The sequence below is a fragment of the Eubalaena glacialis genome, chromosome 8 (genome assembly GCF_028564815.1).
Source record: "Eubalaena glacialis isolate mEubGla1 chromosome 8, mEubGla1.1.hap2.+ XY, whole genome shotgun sequence".
Lineage (NCBI taxonomy): Eukaryota > Metazoa > Chordata > Mammalia > Artiodactyla > Balaenidae > Eubalaena > Eubalaena glacialis.
This window is the reverse complement of record NC_083723.1, coordinates 60,053,317-60,071,543: the sequence shown is the minus strand read 5'-3', so window position 1 is coordinate 60,071,543 and position 18,227 is coordinate 60,053,317. Positions and strand designations below refer to the sequence as shown.

At 34.7% G+C, this 18,227-nt stretch overlaps 1 protein-coding gene across 2 annotated transcripts in view; it reads right to left on the bottom strand.

The window, feature by feature from the left end:
- DGKB (diacylglycerol kinase beta) overlaps positions 1-18,227 on the bottom strand; it is a 645,545-nt gene that overhangs the window by 483,963 nt on the left and 143,355 nt on the right. For both annotated transcript variants that reach the window (XM_061197732.1, XM_061197733.1), the window contains exons 7-11: positions 16,196-16,270; positions 12,018-12,137; positions 3,761-3,878; positions 1,272-1,360; positions 1,073-1,189 (exon numbers count right to left, since the gene is read on the bottom strand). In XM_061197732.1, coding sequence (XP_061053715.1) covers positions 1,073-1,189; positions 1,272-1,360; positions 3,761-3,878; positions 12,018-12,137; positions 16,196-16,270 — 519 coding nt within the window. The remainder of the gene's footprint in view (positions 1-1,072; positions 1,190-1,271; positions 1,361-3,760; positions 3,879-12,017; positions 12,138-16,195; positions 16,271-18,227) is intronic.

Genomic DNA, 18,227 nt, shown 5'->3' with positions numbered 1-18,227 from the left:
TGAGGGGCACTACAGAGAAACGTGTCTGCTTAACTGAAACAACGCTCCCTACTGTTTTATTCCCACAAAAGCAAGAATAATTTGTCCTATAACAAGGTGACTCATACACTAGCTGTAAAAAGAAAACAAAACTGATGGGGGAAAAAACCCAGCCCCATAAACGTTTTTGTACCAAATTGTAAAAAATGGCTATTCTTAAAAATGTGCGTTCTAATTAATTTCCAGAAGTACAACATGAAACACTAGAGGTACCATCTAACAACTGCATTTATTCCAGAAGTTACTTGAAGCAGCTTTGACAATTAAGCAAACTAGGTAGAGTGCTAAGATTTCCTGGGAAAGACCAAGTGACCTCTTCTTTCTCGATTGTCAATACCATTTATGACTAGCGTTTACATCCATATCTGTTATCCCTCAATTTATGATTTAACTAAAGGAGCAAGGCAACACCATGTTGTAAAGAAGGGTTAAATGAGTTCTTAGAAGCATCGAGAACTAAAATATGGACCCACTTGCATCTCTACCTAGTCATGTGGTCATTGATGATTTGCATAGATTTTTCTTGGTCTTAGTGTCCTCACTATATAAAATTGTCTTTGTACCACATTATTCATTGTTCTACCCTTTTTAAGCCCATAGGTTCTATGATTGGAATAAATTTAGAACATGTAGAATAGAAAATTTTACCAGAATAGTGTTTCCGGGCAGAGGGATAGCTGAGTTCTACACAGTCAGTATCCCAGGCTCACTGCCCACCCACAGCCATGGTGTCTGGTTACCTTCCTGGCAGCTCCTAGAACTCCATGGAGCACAGATTGAACACCTTATGACAGTATTATCTCTAAGGTTGTCACTAGCTCTAAAATTCTCGATTCTATGGGGACAAATCTGACCTTGACATTTATCCCTTTGGGAGCCACACATGATATAAGAGGCCTCCATGAATTTACGCTAACATGGACTTAGTCTAAAATTCAGGATGGCCTTCCAGGATAGGACTCATCAGAGAACATGGGATATACCATCTTCATCGTGAGTGAATGCTAGAGATTTATCCTTCGATGTTACTCACTGTGATCTGACACCAAACACAATGCAGTCCTGTCAAGCCCTGGTAACATTTAACCGTTTTGTGGCACTTATCACACTTGGTTGGGCAGTTGCCTTCAACCCAGTAATGATGCATCACCTAGAACACAACAAAAGCACTGTGGTAAGAGGAGGCATCCATAAACACCACCCTCAAAAAGCAAGCATGGCCACACACTTACATCAGTGTTCTTCTTGGACTTTACGTAAGTCTTGATGCAAGAAGGAGGTGCTCTAGCCACGCAGCGCTCATGGACGGTGTACTTGCAAACTGAAAGGAAACATGTACACAAATTCAGAGCTAATCCTGGCCCTGATTGCAGTTTTATACAGAAAGAATGACATTAACAGAAGCTCGTTTCATAGCCGCTGCTCCCTAATCAATCCAATCAGCCACATCAAGGAAAAGTCCAGCTCGACTGTTTTTACCATGGAATACAAAAGGCCAATTAGTACAGGAAATATTATGCATGTGAAAAACCAAGACTCCTCTATCATGGCAATAGCAGGAAATGCTTAATTAAATCAGGCCTCACTCAAATTTTTCACAATAATTCCCAGATGACAAACATACTAAAGACAAATTGATGACTGCCAAACGGCTTGGTGTCATTTGCTAGAAGGAAGAGATCTATATTTTACAAAGTATAGGCATGAGAGCAGCTGGCGGGCATGAGAATAAAAGCCCATGAGTTTATGCTATTTTGTCTATTGATTTATCTAAACCTTAAATGGCTGATTAGTCTATTTCCAGAGAATAGATTTCATCATACATGCCAGGCCTTCAGTTAAACTTCATCCCTCATTGCCATCATGGCACCGTTTGTCCAAAAGGAACAACCTTTGTTGGGCAGCATATTGTATGTATGTATATATATATATATATATATATATATATATATATATGCAAAATTTTATATGTATCTGCAAATATGTATAGAAACACATGTACAAACATATATATGTGTGTGTATATAAAATGTATAATGTATATAAAAAAACCAACACGTACACTTTATTGGCATCTTTAAATTACTTCATGGCTTGATTCTCAATATAACTCAGGGTCATATACAGATATTCTTTAATAAAACACTGGTTTCAAATTAAGAATTCTAAATGCATAAATACATAGAATAAAAATTAAGTAAAAAACAACCAGGTAGCTCTCTCAATATAACAAACAAAAATTAACCACTGCATGAAGTTAGAATGAAAATACAATATTTATATGGTAAAACTATTCCCAAGTATCTACATCTGTGATTTCCTTGGCAACACTGAGGAAGAAAACACAGTTTCTCTTCTCTTCCATATTGGCAATAATGTTGAGTATTACATTTGCCACACGAATCAGTTAAAATTTGTGAGCAAGATTCTCACTCTTATATGATATTGCCCATATTATATGAGAATTACCATTTTGTTTCATAAGCTCCCATCAATAGAAAGTACCATGAAAAATTATTTTCCTTAAAAATAATAAAACTTTGAAAACAAATTACTTCCTTTGTACATGGCGAATGTTCTGGTATAAACAGTCTTTTAAATGTGGCCACCAGAAACTGCCCTCTAAAGTGGCACGAGGTAATTTTATGTAACTTTATTAAAATCCTTAAACATGTAAGAAATCACTTAAAAGTGTACCTACAGTATGGTTTTTAATGTGAAATAAAACATCTGAGAGAAAGTCAACTCCCAAATATGTTACCAAAGAAGCTGTTAGCTAAAAATAATATCTGAAAATTATGTATTATATGGAAGCCAGGTAAAAAATTAGATTTAATATAAATGCACGAAAATGGGATGTGTCTAATAAACTTGACAATTTCAGTAACTCCATACACTGCAGAAAAGGGTGTGGATGGACCACGTGCTGGACCAAGACAAAGTCACACTTTAGTGAGGAGGACTCAATATTCCCTCTGTTTTAACAGAGGCATCAGGGAATGCAAAAGTTCCTCAGGCACACATGTTGTTTATTTAAAACTTCTTACGTGCCTTTTATAAATTAATTGTTACATATACTACCGGAAAGTATGCCATAGAATAAAATAAATATTGTAAAGATAAGTGTACCGAAATAAAAATAATGGCCACAATTCATGAACTGGCAACATTTTGGGTTCTAATATCCATTAACCATATATTAGATTTTCTTTGTGATAGAATTAAGAATCATGTGCCTGAGGTATAAGATTAGTTTGTATTCCTTGTGATTTCTTAGTTTGAATGGAAACTGATAATCAATTAATTATTTTTAAAAGACTGAAAGGAATTAGCTCATTATAGGAAGACAATGTGAATAAAGCGATAACTTAGGGAGGGAAAAAAGACAAATATGCATAAGATATAAATATGAGAGACCAATGGATATTTTCATAATACTCCCAGAAGAAATGGGAATCATGAATAAATTAAACTACAGTGGAAAGCAAATGGCTAGTGAATTGGGAAATGTCCTTATTTCTTTTCCAAGGAGAAGGTTTTCCAAAATTGAAGAAAGTTAAAACTAGAGTGATCTAAACCTTCAGAAACATACTTCATGGAAAGATAAATCATAGGTACGGGAAGGGTCAGGTCTTAACTCCGTCTACAAATAGGACTATTCCGTGAAATCAACCCCTCCTCACCAGAGGTGATGACATCCGGGCAAAGCAAACATACTCACAGGAGCAGCAGAGGCCCTGCTTCCCCACGCCGATCAGCATGTTCAAGCAAAGATTGCAGTAGGCAGGTTTGTTAAAGTGCTTGAGTCGCCACACATGCTGTCCGTCATCCTTCACATTCTGCACAGGACGCAAGAGAAAAAGATTTCACTTAATGAAGTAAACAGTGGAATATGTAAGTGCCAATAAAATTCAGAGCTGGACTGAAGCATTTGAAGACAATCTGTTATTTCATCCCTGACTTTCTCCAAGATTGCCACAGAGTCTAGAAAACCACATGTGCTCTAGTGGAATGAGATCCTGCTAACAAATATCAGATGCTATAGTAACCCACAAATTCTTGCCTAATATCAACAGTTCAACAGCAGGTCCCAACCATCATAACCGTCCGCCAAACCGAGCACTCCTCAGAACAGAGGCGCGTTTGCCTCACCTCTGTATACTTTACTCCTAGCACAATTCCATAAACAAATAAGTGAATAAAGGAAGAGAAAATACTCTTGAGTGGAAAATTCTGAGAGATGAAAACCTTGGCAGAATATGCTAACCCTTGCTTAATAGTAGGAATATGCAAATTTCATGATGGTGGTTAGCTCTTATAAGGAGGTAGAAGGGTGGGATGGGATGGGAAAGAATGACTTAAAAGTAAGTTATTCATGATATTCTAGATATTCAAGATATTCATGATATTACAAAATATGAATCATTTTAATCTCATGGAAAGATGGCAAAAATATTAAAACTGTATTACTGTATTTACTTATAACATCTCTATCATTATTTGCCACAAAAAAACCTTGAGTTCAATTAATTCACATTTTAGCAAAACAACTGTAATTATTATTTATTCTTCTAAGTAAAACCCTATATAATATTATAATAGCTATTCTCTATTAGATACATTGTTTAAGATTGAAGTAAAATGAAATAATATGATGCTCAAGATTCCTTACAAGGAGGTGAAGATATTAAATGAAGTTATTATACATCATTACTTTTATTACCATCATTTCCTGTATTAACATGTAGTCCTTGTACATCATATACCAAACTATATCAAACTCAGATTAATTTTAGACATCATTTATTGGTATTCTATAGAAACCACTGCAGGTCATGGTTTTTCAGGTTAGTCAAGTTGCCATACTTCTTAGAACACATTAAGCTAATACTTTTTTGAGCACCTATTATGTGCTGGGGCACTAATACAAATTCTGTGGTAGTGAGACAGTATAAACATGTCCAGATCATCTTGTTTCTCTGGATAATAAAATATTAATAATAATGCTTCCTAACTACTTTTTCCTATTCCCAATCAAGAGATAAACCACCAGATTTGAAGTACCCAATTAAATCCACAGTAACTAATTCCTACATTAGAACCAGAAATGTCAAATTTGCATCATAATATGAAACATTAATGAAAATGCTTTCTGGGAGATAATTCTCCATGGGTCTCTTGAATTTCTGCACATTTTGTAAGCAGAAGAACTGTCCTTTTCTCCAGGTTATCTTTTCAAAGGTGTTTGAATAACATACAGCCTTGCACAACAGAGATGTGCAGAGGGCAGGTTTCCTTACTGTCCGGTATAATAAAGATAATTTCTCCCTTCTAAGCAAAGGTTTAGCAAGTTTGTTTACTGCGTATTATAAAAGATTTAGTTTCCCCAAGCCAGGGGTTCTGAGCTCTGATGCTGTGCCAGGCAATTACTTGGACCTCTCTCCATCACCCCTAAGAGACTTCATGGGCCAGGAGAACGAGCTCAGATATGAAGCTCCTATTGCTTCTTTGCTGTGAGTAAACAAGTTTTTGTTTCTGACCCAGGCACTCATGTCCTCTGCCAGCACCCATGGAACTGTGGCAAGCTCACTTGTTCACCTGCAAGTAGGGTAACTCTCAGACCCTTCATGGTTCTTGACAATGCTCAGCTTCATTTTCCGGACAAAGAACTAACAAGTTCTCAGCAAAAGCACTTCTGCAGAAGGTGCCACGGAGGGGACCTCAGAAGACAATGGTGTTTCAGGTTTTTTTTCCAAAGCTTAAGAAATAGATTTTATAGTAATTTCTGAATCCAGTTCTGGTCTGCTCAAGTCATATGATTTCTAGTGTCTTTATTATGTGAATGGAATGCTTTATATATTTGTTTAATTTTGCTATAGCTTCCAAACATCTATGTTTTAAAATTTCTATTCCTTCAAATAAGAATAAGATACCCTGATGTTAAAAGTTAAAGAGGTTAATTTTTTAAAAATATATTGATAAAGTTAGCATTAAGCGTTAGTTTAAATAATTAGATTAATGCTTAAAAAGACATTTTTAAGTGAAAAGGAGAAAAGAAAATTTAATTTTCATATGTATTACTGTTCTCATAAGCCTTGTCATTTTATTTTGAAATGAGTGTCCATTACATGTGAATAAGCCTCCTCCTGTTGAAGAGCACATATGGACTAAGTTAGCTGGCATTTTCCTTATCAAAAAATAAACAAGTCTGAACGTGGGTGTTCTGTCAATCAGAACACTTAGCCATGTTACAGGCTGCCACTGATGCACAAATCCATTACCCCGACATAAAATGCTCTACCAAAAAACAAATTAAATCACTTTATAGCTCTTAGCCGGATACATTGCCAGAATATTCAGAGGATGAAATATGTATGTGACTTCAAGAGAAGAAATTGAAACCAGGAGCCAACTACTTCTAAGCAGCGCAAATTAAACGCCAACGCTATGTATTTTCATGTCTTGTCTTGTTTGTCTTATTTAGATGGTAAACTTACTGGGGAAGGGGGAGACACTGTGCCTTACTACGTTCTATCAGCCAGCAGAGCATACACCTCTTAGTACTTCCATTGCAAATAAATATTTATTGTCATAGAGAGGAATTCATTTTTATAAAAAAAGCAATGAAGAGGGAATCTGGAAGGCTTGATTCCTGGCCTCTGATGAAAATGTGGATAAGCCATTTCACCTTTCTTATTTTCCTCTCTAATAAAATGAAATAAAATGAAAGTAACCACTTTCCTCACCCGGGCCATGGTGTGAGGTTTCATTATGCAATACCTGTGAAGTCAATTTAGCTCCTCAGAAGACTGGTGTTATATAAACAGCAAATATTATTACCATCATTGGGTTGAGTTGTGTAACATCCCAGTGTTTCAGCCAAAAGATCTGAGACGGATGTTTGTAGGTTTATGATACTTTATTTCATAAAAGTTGTGTTCTCCTGGTTTTTTCATTACCAGACATTACTCTTAATAAAAATGTATTCCTGATATTTAGTAAACACTGTATTTTCTAATGAAGCAGTTCAGTTCTGTGCATGTGTCAGAGAAATGTTTAATGAAACACAGGCAAATTAACACAGAGAGGGAGTGCCAGGGTCTTCCTCGCCTTCTAATCCCCTGTAAGTCAAAAGGAGGCTTTGAAGGGAAGAATGCTCTTTGGAAAATATTGAAAACGATTTCATTATCTTAGTGGTTTCTAAAGTTTTAGTTTTTTCCGTAAATACCTCCAAGATTGCAGACAGTGTTCAAGTGAACTAGGGCTGTTGTAAATAATATCATTTTTTCCAAAAGACCTCAAGGAGAAATTTCACTGATGTCACAGCCAAAATGCTCCCATCCCCCTGCCTAGCCAGGTCCCTGTTTCAACTGACTTCACTTATGACACATAGAAGAGCTAAGGTCGCAAATGGATCCCAACTCAAGAAATAATAAGTGCCATTAAATTACCATACATTTCTGTTCAAGGTCTCCAAAAAATTATAATGATATGAAAGAAACTGTTCTTTTAGACAAAAAGATGAACTATATCAGGCCTGAGAAAAGAGAATGCAGAGAGAAGTTGTAAAATTCTGAGTGGAGCTGCAATCAACTGCCCATCTCCAGATCCCACTTTCTGAAGTCAGGCTCAGACCCTAATAGCCTTAAGGTTCAAATGCCATTTCAACTGTCAGTAACATCACGTGGTTATTTTCCTTGAGTGACCCAGTGTGGAATCTCAAGAATTGTTGCATTTATCCAGCTTAATAACTCCTTTCTAGATTGTGCAAACAGCAGAACAACATCTTAACCAAATTAAATTAAAAAAAAAAATAGAGTGTGAAACATTAGTTTTCCAAATATAGCTTAGTCTATTAAGAATACATCATCTTCTGCTTTCCATCATACTCATCAAGGGACACATTTCATCAGAAATCAGGAAGCAAACCAAAGAATTACTCCTACTTTATTGAATCAGGCAAAAAAATGTATCCTAAAACATTTCAATCAATGGCAAAGTTTAAACTATATATAGGGATTAAAGACCAGGACTCTGAGAACATATAGTGAAATCAACATACATAACCTTTCAAAAATCATACAGGCCAGATTTGGGCCCAACAATCCAAGACTAAGAAGTGAAGGTATCCTTATTTTAAGCCAGGATCCTATTTAAATGTGTATTCCTGTTTTTATGATAATATGAATTCAGGAATTTTCCTTGAAAAACCTAATAATGATCCAAGATTACAGATTTCAGGAATTGGAGCATTACTAATTATCCTGTTCATCGAGGAAAACAAATGTTTGAACTGAGAGAATATCAGAAAAGGAAAGGGATATTCCTGACTAATTTCTTTGTACATGTCCAGATAAGATGACTGGCAAAAAATGACCTAGTTAGTTAATAATCAAGCCAGGGTGAAGGCCAATTTGATAACGTTCACTGCCACTCTACTATCTCTTCATTAGTCCTTATGTCTTGCTGGGGTGGTCTAATTGAGCTAAATTAAAAAAAAAAAAATCAGATTTCTCTTTCCAAGATAATTTAAAAACAGTTAACACTCATTCTGTTTGTATGACAGATTAATGACAGAATAACTTGGGGGTCAGCAAAACTATGGCCCTTGGGTCAAACATGGCCAGCAAGCTGTTTTTGTAAATAAAGTTTTATTGGAACACAGCCCTGCTCTGTCATTTAGGTGCTGTCTGTGGTGGCTTTTGCACTGCAGTGGCAGAGTCCAGCAGTTGCAACAGAGACCTTATGACCCACAAAGCCTAAACTATTATCTGCCCTTTTACAGGCAAAGTTTGCCAATCACTAGAGCAGAGTTTATTGCTAGATACAGTTATTTAAAAAAGAAAAACATTTTCATTCAAAATAAGGTTTTTTTAAAAAGCAATTCTTCACTGAGATGAATGCTGAAGGAAGAATGAGCAAGTCTCAGGCATAAATTTTTAACTGTAATCAAAATCACATATGCCACCCAAATACTCGATTTTACTTCAGATGTAAGAGACTATGCCATTTCATACTGGGTCTCATGAAGTTTGAAGGACTTCTTGTAAGAGAAATAAAATGACTTCTACTCCCTAGCATTTGATAAAGAATCAGGTTCTGATAAACTACAATTCTGATCCTGGCACCACAATGGGTATTAGGTAAAATAGAGTACTTTAAAAAATTCTGTTGATGGAGAAAAATGAACTACAATAAAATCACAACTGCTCTACCTTACATGTCACGTGAGGACTGCTCTCCCAGGGCAATATTCTTATCTGGGTAATTGGGCTAATACACCAAGGTCACTTTCAAATACACTGTGGTATTTAACACGCACTATCAATTAGCATCTACTCCCTGAGCTCATAATTGACAATAGCCAAGAATATATAGGACAAGGATAACAAGACAGGCCTCACAATAAATGGCTGAATTCAACCTAAAGCTTCTAGATTTCCAATCTCATAAGCAAAAGTGGGGGGCGGAGTAGGAGGGAATGGCACCATGAATCAAATTCTCTACAGGTAATAACAAAACACATTTACTGCCTACAGAAAAGGAAATAAATCTCAATTACTAAAAAAGGCCCTCATCACTCAGTTGTCATTGTGTCATTACTAGTTTGTAAAACACTTACCATGCCTGGGAATTAAAAAGCTGTTCTTAACAAATAGATGCTCTGATTTGTGATCATAATTACATAGCTTTTCCATTTTATTAAAAGCCAATTTTAAAAACATTATTGACTTATTCTTTTTTTAAGAAGTGAAGAAAATACTCTCAGAATTGTTCTTCACAGGGGAACCATCCAATCTCATATTCAAGTTGATCTACAAATGTTAAACAATGTAGCCCTGCCATCTAGTGGCCATCACTGGGAACACAACTTTGGAACACAGCTTGGGTTTCTTTGAAACCCTGAATCGATTTCTCCTATTAAGCTCCAAAAAAAAATCTTTTAACGAAAAACATAAAATATAAATCTAAGAATATGAATATAAAGTAAATTATGTATCATTAACCTGATGGACATTAATGGCAAAGAATTGTCATTCCGTTGAAATAAAGTTACTGCTACACTAGAAACTGATGAGGTATATTGTATTTGTTTAAAATATTTTTAGTTAAATCCACATAGATTTGTGGACTATATTTACCAATGCTATTTTCATAATTTCACAAATATCTGTATTTATGAATAAAAGTAAAGAATTTGTAAGCAATATTTTCCAAAAGAAAACATTATTTCAAAATCTTTCTGTGATATTAAAAATATAGATGACTATATCTCCATTTCTGTACTTTCCTGTCCAACCCTCAACTACCAAATGATTTACTTACTTCTTTCATTCTCTCATACAAGAATTTCCACAAATATTTAGAATAAAAACATTTTAGCTTTAAAAATATAAAATTCCCTTTGGGAACCATTATGAATAGAATTTCTTGAATAGTCATTTGTCAACTATTTTTCAGTATAGAATATACACCAAACCTTACAAAGTTAACATTTAGTCAGTTTTCTTTCTGTTTTCTCCCAACAGTCTGATTTACATATGCTTTTGACAGAAGGTATATTAAACAATAAACACATATTTATGATACAGAGATATATAGTAAGTTATTACAAAAGATATTAGGTTATATATAGTATAAGAACATCAGATACAAGAAGTATTGCTTCATTAATTTGCAAAATGTAGAAATATGTATCTATTAACAATAAGGTCTATATTAACTTTGTTTTAATAAATTATTTACTTTAAGGGTAATTTCCTATTTATCATCTATTAGTAATTTTTCTTTTCCTTCCTCTGACCATGCCTAAAATCCCATGGGCCTCATGAAGGCTAAGATTAACCTGAATGTAAACGAATTTGAAGATCCAGGTGAACTGGAGACAAACTGAACCATCTGAAACCCATTTATATATTCCCAAACCCATATGTAAATATGTACAAACCTATTTTTATATACTCTCACATGTTTTACAAACACAGACTGCAAGATCTCTTGAGAACTGTCTTTAAAAAAAATTGGTATCTTGACTAACTGTGGTATAGTCTTGAATCTGAAAAATCGTTATTGCTGGTAACAGGAAGTATGAAAAATGTGGAGGTCAGCAGCAGAGTGGTGGACATTACATTCTTGCATCTCAAAACTCTAAATATTCTATGTGTCAGGGTGCTTTCCATCAGTAATGCTCTTTGAATCTAAGTATAAATTTTACTATACTCATGTTATAATTAATTCTTATTTATTAAGCTAAGTATAAAAATCTAGCGTTGACTCATTGGATTTTTAAATGAACTATTACTAAAATTCACACCAAGCCGGGGCAGCAAGATTTGGGCTCAAAGTCACCATCATATCACATTCTGATCTTATGTTGATCTACTTTATTCCCCAAACCACCAGTTTTAATTACCACTGGAGGCACTGATATAAGAAAACTTCGACAGGCTTAGAAGGAAGAACTTTGACAGACTGTTGATATGTAAGGAAAACATTTACACACACACACACACACACACACATGCATATATACTCAACCACCTCTATATATAATTGGCTCCTCCAAGTATGGGTTCAGTTATCAATAAAACAGATCATCTTCATGGGGAGGGGGAGTACAGAATGGGATGGAGCACCGCAGGAACCACAGAATGCAATAACACTGGGATGTTTCTTGCATTAGATAAAATAAGGTCAATGTTTTTTTTAACAAGATTGCACTTTAAATAGTGGAAAAAAAGAGAGAGATTAGGTATTAAATAATACGGTAATACCTAAAATGAATTAATATATTCGTGGCAAGTATTACTATACAAGGAGTTATTGTTAACTTGTACTGTGACATACGTATTTAGAAGAAGCAGGCACTCACTATATACTTAATGGTAGAAAATAGCCAGATGAATTTATAATCAAAATGTATAAGAGAGAACCCCACTGACTTACCACCAGGCCACCCCCTCTGTGTAAATGCTTACATTTTCTAAGCCCAGGAGCACAAGAAGTGGAATGGTTGTCATGCCTCCTTGAATCCATTCCTCCAGAGAGACTGTTCCATCATGATCATAGTCAATTTCTTCCATCATTTCATGAAGGATCTGGAGAAGAGGAGATGAGGAAAAACTTGAAATAAGTCAATAAAATAAATTTCATATGACACAACAAAGTATTGCACTGAATTAGTTATAATAAACTGTGACTAGCAACTAAGTAGAGAGATGAGGTAAATATCTAAATAACTCGGTACCATGTTAATCCTATTATTGAGCATACAGTAGCTTTGCTATGATTTCGAGAACCTGACTACTTACACTGATCAACTTTTATAAATAAATGCTTAACTTTTTAATATTTTGTCACTGGATGGTACAGCTTAAACAAGAAGGTATCTCTAAGCATGAAAGTGATCTTTAATTGCTTTCTCTAGATTATTTTTTTAAATTCAAATATATGCCAGATAATGACAGACCAAATTAACTTCATGGCAAAGAGCTGAAATAATTCTTTGCTAAGTGGTGTGGGGCGGAGGAATTAAGTTGCTTTTAATTGCCTATCAGAACTTAATGGAGCCAAGAAGTTAAACAATCAAATAATTTTTTGATTAGATTTCTTTTCTAAGGAAGACTTACACAGAGTGTTCTAAAATGTTCTCCGTAGTGTCTGTTTGTAATATATTTATCTCTCGGCTGCATAGTGCTAATATTAGTTGTTAATTCGAAGGGTTGTTGTGAGGTCAAAGGTGCTAATACATTATAAGTATCTTTGAAGAGTATCTAGCATATATAGTAAGTGTAATATAGGTGTTGTTAGTGTTATATTAGCAGAAATTATATTTGCTAATATATATTACCCAAACATATTACCCTTGGCTGCTGGGAAGGCAAAGTACCTCCCATCTAATGGCACGAAAGTGACAAACATGGTAGAATCCAGTGAAGGAAGTAACTCACCACCTTTATCTAATATGTAACTTTTAATCAATTTGAAAAAAGAAAGAAATACAGAGAGCATTAGAAGAAAAATCTGAAAAGGTGCAATAAATGGAATAACTTGATATGTGGACAGAAGTATTATTTGCCTCAACATCCCTGAACTTAGTGGATTGGTGTCTTTCCTCAGGAAGTTTTTGAAAATCAGATTATTTTCCTTCATTGAAACAAACTTATCTATAGGTAGCAGAAAGAGACTCTTTGGAACAAAGTGATGTTGAAATAATTATTTCATTACACTCAACACTGAAAGACATTTAGAATTGGGCAAAATGGCATAAGGTCTCATTAAAAGGCCCTCCCCCTTGAAGACACTCTGATGAACTAGTAGAAATGAACAAATGAGGAGAGATGTAAAACACAGAGTGTTTGTTTCAGAGGGCTGATACTTTCATATTGTACTTAATAAATCTAATGGTAGAACCTGGGTTAGTTTTTAAAAACTCCCTTCAAGGGCATCTCAGTCTACCCTGAGCCATCAACCTGAAATGTACAATTCTCTTTAGTTATTATGCAAACTTACCAGGAGTCAGACAACGTGTACAAATGTACACATGTGTTTAAAATGGGGAGAGCTGCTGAATCATCAGGCAGAATGAGGCAGTTACTATGACAGCAAACAGCCAAGTCTTTTATCTTTACTCTTTATACTGCCCACAGAAAGGGCAAACTTGTCAGTATGTGTCACAAATGACTAATAATGCTATATAGCTTTTTATTTGTATTTTCCAGTAGGTATTTGTCCTAATTAGACTGCCCAACCACTAACTGTTCCTTCTTTAGAGCATCCAGATCCCTCTTTTCTCAAACCCCCCACCGCCAAATACGGTGATGTGGTGGTGCCTCCTTCTGCTTTCAAAGCTGATTGAAAAAGACCCCCTTCCCTCTGTTACTCCCGTGAGGACAAGAGCCTTGATTGATAGGTGAATTATATGCACATGAACATAGGGGTGCATGTGTCTTTTACATTTACAATGTTGTGTTTTACATTAACATAACCAGAAAAGGCAGCAGAACTTATGAGTCCTTTGATTTCAGTGAAAATAGTATTAAGATGAATCAAGCGGTATTCTTAGAATTAAATACGTTACCATCTACTTTATTAGTCCATATGCAAACTGCAATTTTGTTAATGATACCCGCCACTCATCATGTGCACAGCATGTGCGTTTCCATGTTCAAAAATAAAAAAAGGGAAAAGAAAAATCAGCTGAGTTAAAACTTGGAAAACCCTAATCCCAGTAAGAACGGTGCTCTCCCTCCCTTTCCATGACATTGCGTTGACTTTGTTGTCCTTTAACCGCATTAGTTTGCAAAGCAAGGGAAAAGCTATCAGACTGCTCCTCTCACATAATCATGCCATTACCATGCTGTTGACTGCATAAATGTGAATTTATGTGGTTAAATAGGTTCTTTGAATTCATACAAAATGTAAACCATTTACATAAAATTGATTTGTATTTACTTAATTAATGTACAATATGCTAAACTTAGTTGGTTTCAAAGAGAAACTAAAATCAATAACATTCTCCCCCTAATATCCCTGTGGCCAAAGTAAAAGTTTCGAATCATGTTTGTTTTAATACACATTTGAATAATGTTGTAACTTTGGTAAAAATCTATTGAAAATAAGAGGTTTTTAATGCTCTTATAGGCATTGTTAGATACTATTTCTTGAAACAATTTGATTAAAGTTTCCTAGCTCGATCTTTAACTAGCTGCAGAGTTTTGGGCAAGTAACTAACATTTTGGGGTCTCCCAGCAAGACCACTCCTGGGCATATATCCAGACAAAACTATAACTCGAAAAGATATATGCACCCCTATGTTCATAGCAGCACTATTTACAATAGCCAGGACATGGAGGCGACCTAAGTGTCCACCAACAGATGAATGGATAAAGAAGATGTGGTACATATATACAATGGAATATTACTCAGCCAAAAAAAGAACGAAATAATGTCATTTGCAGCAACATGGATGGACCTAGAGATTATTATACTAAGCGAAGTAAGCCCGACAAAGAGACAAATACCATATGATATCACATATGTGGAATCTAAAATATGACACAAATGAACTTATCTACAAAACAGAAACAGACTCACAGACATAGAGAACAGACTTGTGGTTGCCAAGGAGGAGGTGGGTGGGGAGGGATGGATTGGGAGTTTGGGGTTAGTAGATACAAACTATTATATATAGAATGGATAAACAACAAGGTCCCACTGTATAGCACAGGGGACTATATTCAATATCCTGTGATAAACCAGAATGGAAAAGAATATGAAAAAGAATGTGTGTGTGTGTGTATATATATATATATATATATATATATATATATAAAACTGAATCACTTTGCTGTACAGTAGAAATTAACACAACATTGTAAAGCAACTATACTTTAATAAAATAAATGAAAAAAAATTGGGGGTCTCAATTTCCTCATCTGTAAAATGAATAAAATAGTAATATCTACCTTGTAGAGTTATGAGCCTTAAATAACACATATGCAAAGATAACAGTGCACTGTGCATAGTAAACCATCATTATCGTCTTCTTAATCACCTTCATCCTCTTTTAGATTGAATATTTTAGCTATTTCCATATAAGGAAAATCATGGCGATCATAAAAAACATGTCAGTTCTGACTTTTTTGTGGCATGGTATGACCTTGGCAGTGTCATCAGCAGCTTCTATTCACCTACACCTATATTAGACTACCATTCAAATTAATTTCCATGAGGAAGAAAAGCAGAAGTTATTATTACTAAGGGCTTCAGAAAACCACATATACTTTTTCTTGTTCAGAATCCACTTTGGCTATTGATTAGAAATAGTAACTTAGAGTTATCAAAGGACATATACACACTATTATATATAAAATAGAAAACTAATAAGGACCTACTGTAGAGCACAGGGAACTCTACTCAATACTCTGTAATGACCTATATGGCAAAAGAATCTAACAAAGAGTGGGTACATGTATACGTATAACTGATTCACTTTGCTGTACACCTGAAACTAACACAACATTGTAAATCAACTATACTCCAATAAAAATTTTTTAAAAATCAAATGCCAGTAACATATTAGGATTGCAAAAAAGATGAAAGAGAAAGGGGTCTTCTAGAATGTAGCCAACAGTTAAATCATTCCTATACCTACTGGATTAAGTTCAGTGACGTCCCATTCAAGGTACTCTGCCACATGCATCATCTGACTGATGATATTTTCTAGTTCCTGGAGGAGAGGGAGGGGAAGAAGAGGGAGGGAAGGAAGGAGAGGGAAAATGAATACACGGTCTTAGTAAGTTCTTCAACTTTGACTTACAGGAATTGATTTGTTCAACATGTAGCTCAAAAACTAAAGGAGTGAGATGATTAATTTTATATAAAAAGTAAACATATACCTCTTCATGTTAAAGGTCTAATTAACTATACATAAAAGAAGAGCCTAAATATACATTCCTTTTGTACTTTGTCTAGAAACCTTCACCAGGAGAGGGCACAACTATACAAAGAAAGGTTTTCTTCCAGGAGAAGATTTTTAAGAAAATTTTTGTTTGGAGAGCAGCGTCTGATGAAAGTAGGAGCCTGCATATTTTCCAAAAAGCTGTGATTTTTAAGTACTGAGTATCCTGACCCCACAGCTTGAAAACAGGTGTGGAAGGGTGGGAGGAAGGGTTTGAGGGCAGCTGAGAGTTTTATTTTTATTCTGATACACTGAGAACGTATACTGACGGTTCTAGCCATTTACTGGTAAAATTCGCTCTGCTAGAGGTGTGTTCAGGTCAAGGTTTGGAGGCTAAGTGCATGCAGAGTTTATTTTATGAGGGGATAGAATTTTAGTCTGAATTTTCACATTCTTCTGCTCAACGTCAGCTCTTTGAAGAACTGCTGGTTAATATATATGCCTTGGCTAAATAAATTATAACATTTTTTCATACCGATTTATTTAATGTTTTAATTTTTCTGTATCTTCAGAAAAGATTAAACATACTTTGTGAATGCTAATAATTTTAAGGGTAGTCCGTCTATGACAATTAAAAGTGGTATTTCATAGTATGATAATTTAAAATATAAGAAGTATAAAGAATAAGCTTGAAATATATTAATAAAATTTATTCTACTAAAACCTCTCATCTAATGTACGTGGTTAATATGCATAAAATGAAGAAGAAAATATAGTAAAAGAGGGTTTTTTTGGGGGGGGGGTATTCATGGATCCCTCTGAGAAGCTGAAGAAAGCTACACTCTCTCTCTCCAAAAATATATATACGGAATCATGAAAATGTTATATAACACAGGTCATCCCAGAAACAATGCAAATATAAATGTGTTTATTTATTACAGATGAGAAAAAATTTAAACACTAATCCCTTGCAATTAGAGGCTAGAATTGTGTGTGTGTGTGTGTGTGTGTAACTAATCTTCCAGTTACTTTATCTTTGCTTATATACGCCTTAATGGTTTGGAACCGTTAAAGTCTCTGGATATGTTTGGAGGAACAGAAATTATTTTTGGTGGACTATTGTGTACATATGTGGTACTAGATAAGTCATTTAACCTCTCTAAGACTCAGTTTCCTCAACAGTAAAATGGGTATTCTAATAGTACCTAGTTCATAGAGTTGCTACCAAGATTAAATATGCTGTTATATGAAATACATTTATCTTATCTGGCACAAGTGATCAATAAACATTAACTAGCATTATTAGACATACTGGTCATTTCTCAAAGTATTAATTTTCTTCTGTTTTGTCTCCAGTATATGAACATAGCCTTTAAATTTCAAAGACAAATGATATCAGAAGGTGCGCTTCCTACCTGACAGTGAAGGAAATATCCTGGGGCAGTCTAAGTTGTATGGAGAAAATCATAGAAATTAAATCCAGACCTTTATTTTAAAAAAGACTAATTTAATCATAAACAAACTTATTTATCCTCGGCTCATTGTTTAATATTGGGAATATAGCTATAAATATTGCTAGTAATCTACTATATGTTAACCAAAAAATGGCCAGAGACCAAGAAAAGCATTTGACTGAATTTTCTAATCAGCTGCCAACCCATGGCTAAGAGCCTACTAAAGAAACATTGTTTTAATTTAATTAAAAAGAAAAAGAAAACAAATCTGCATTAAAAATATAATTTGCATTAGTGTAGTCAGAAATGCTACAATAAGCATATTGACATAT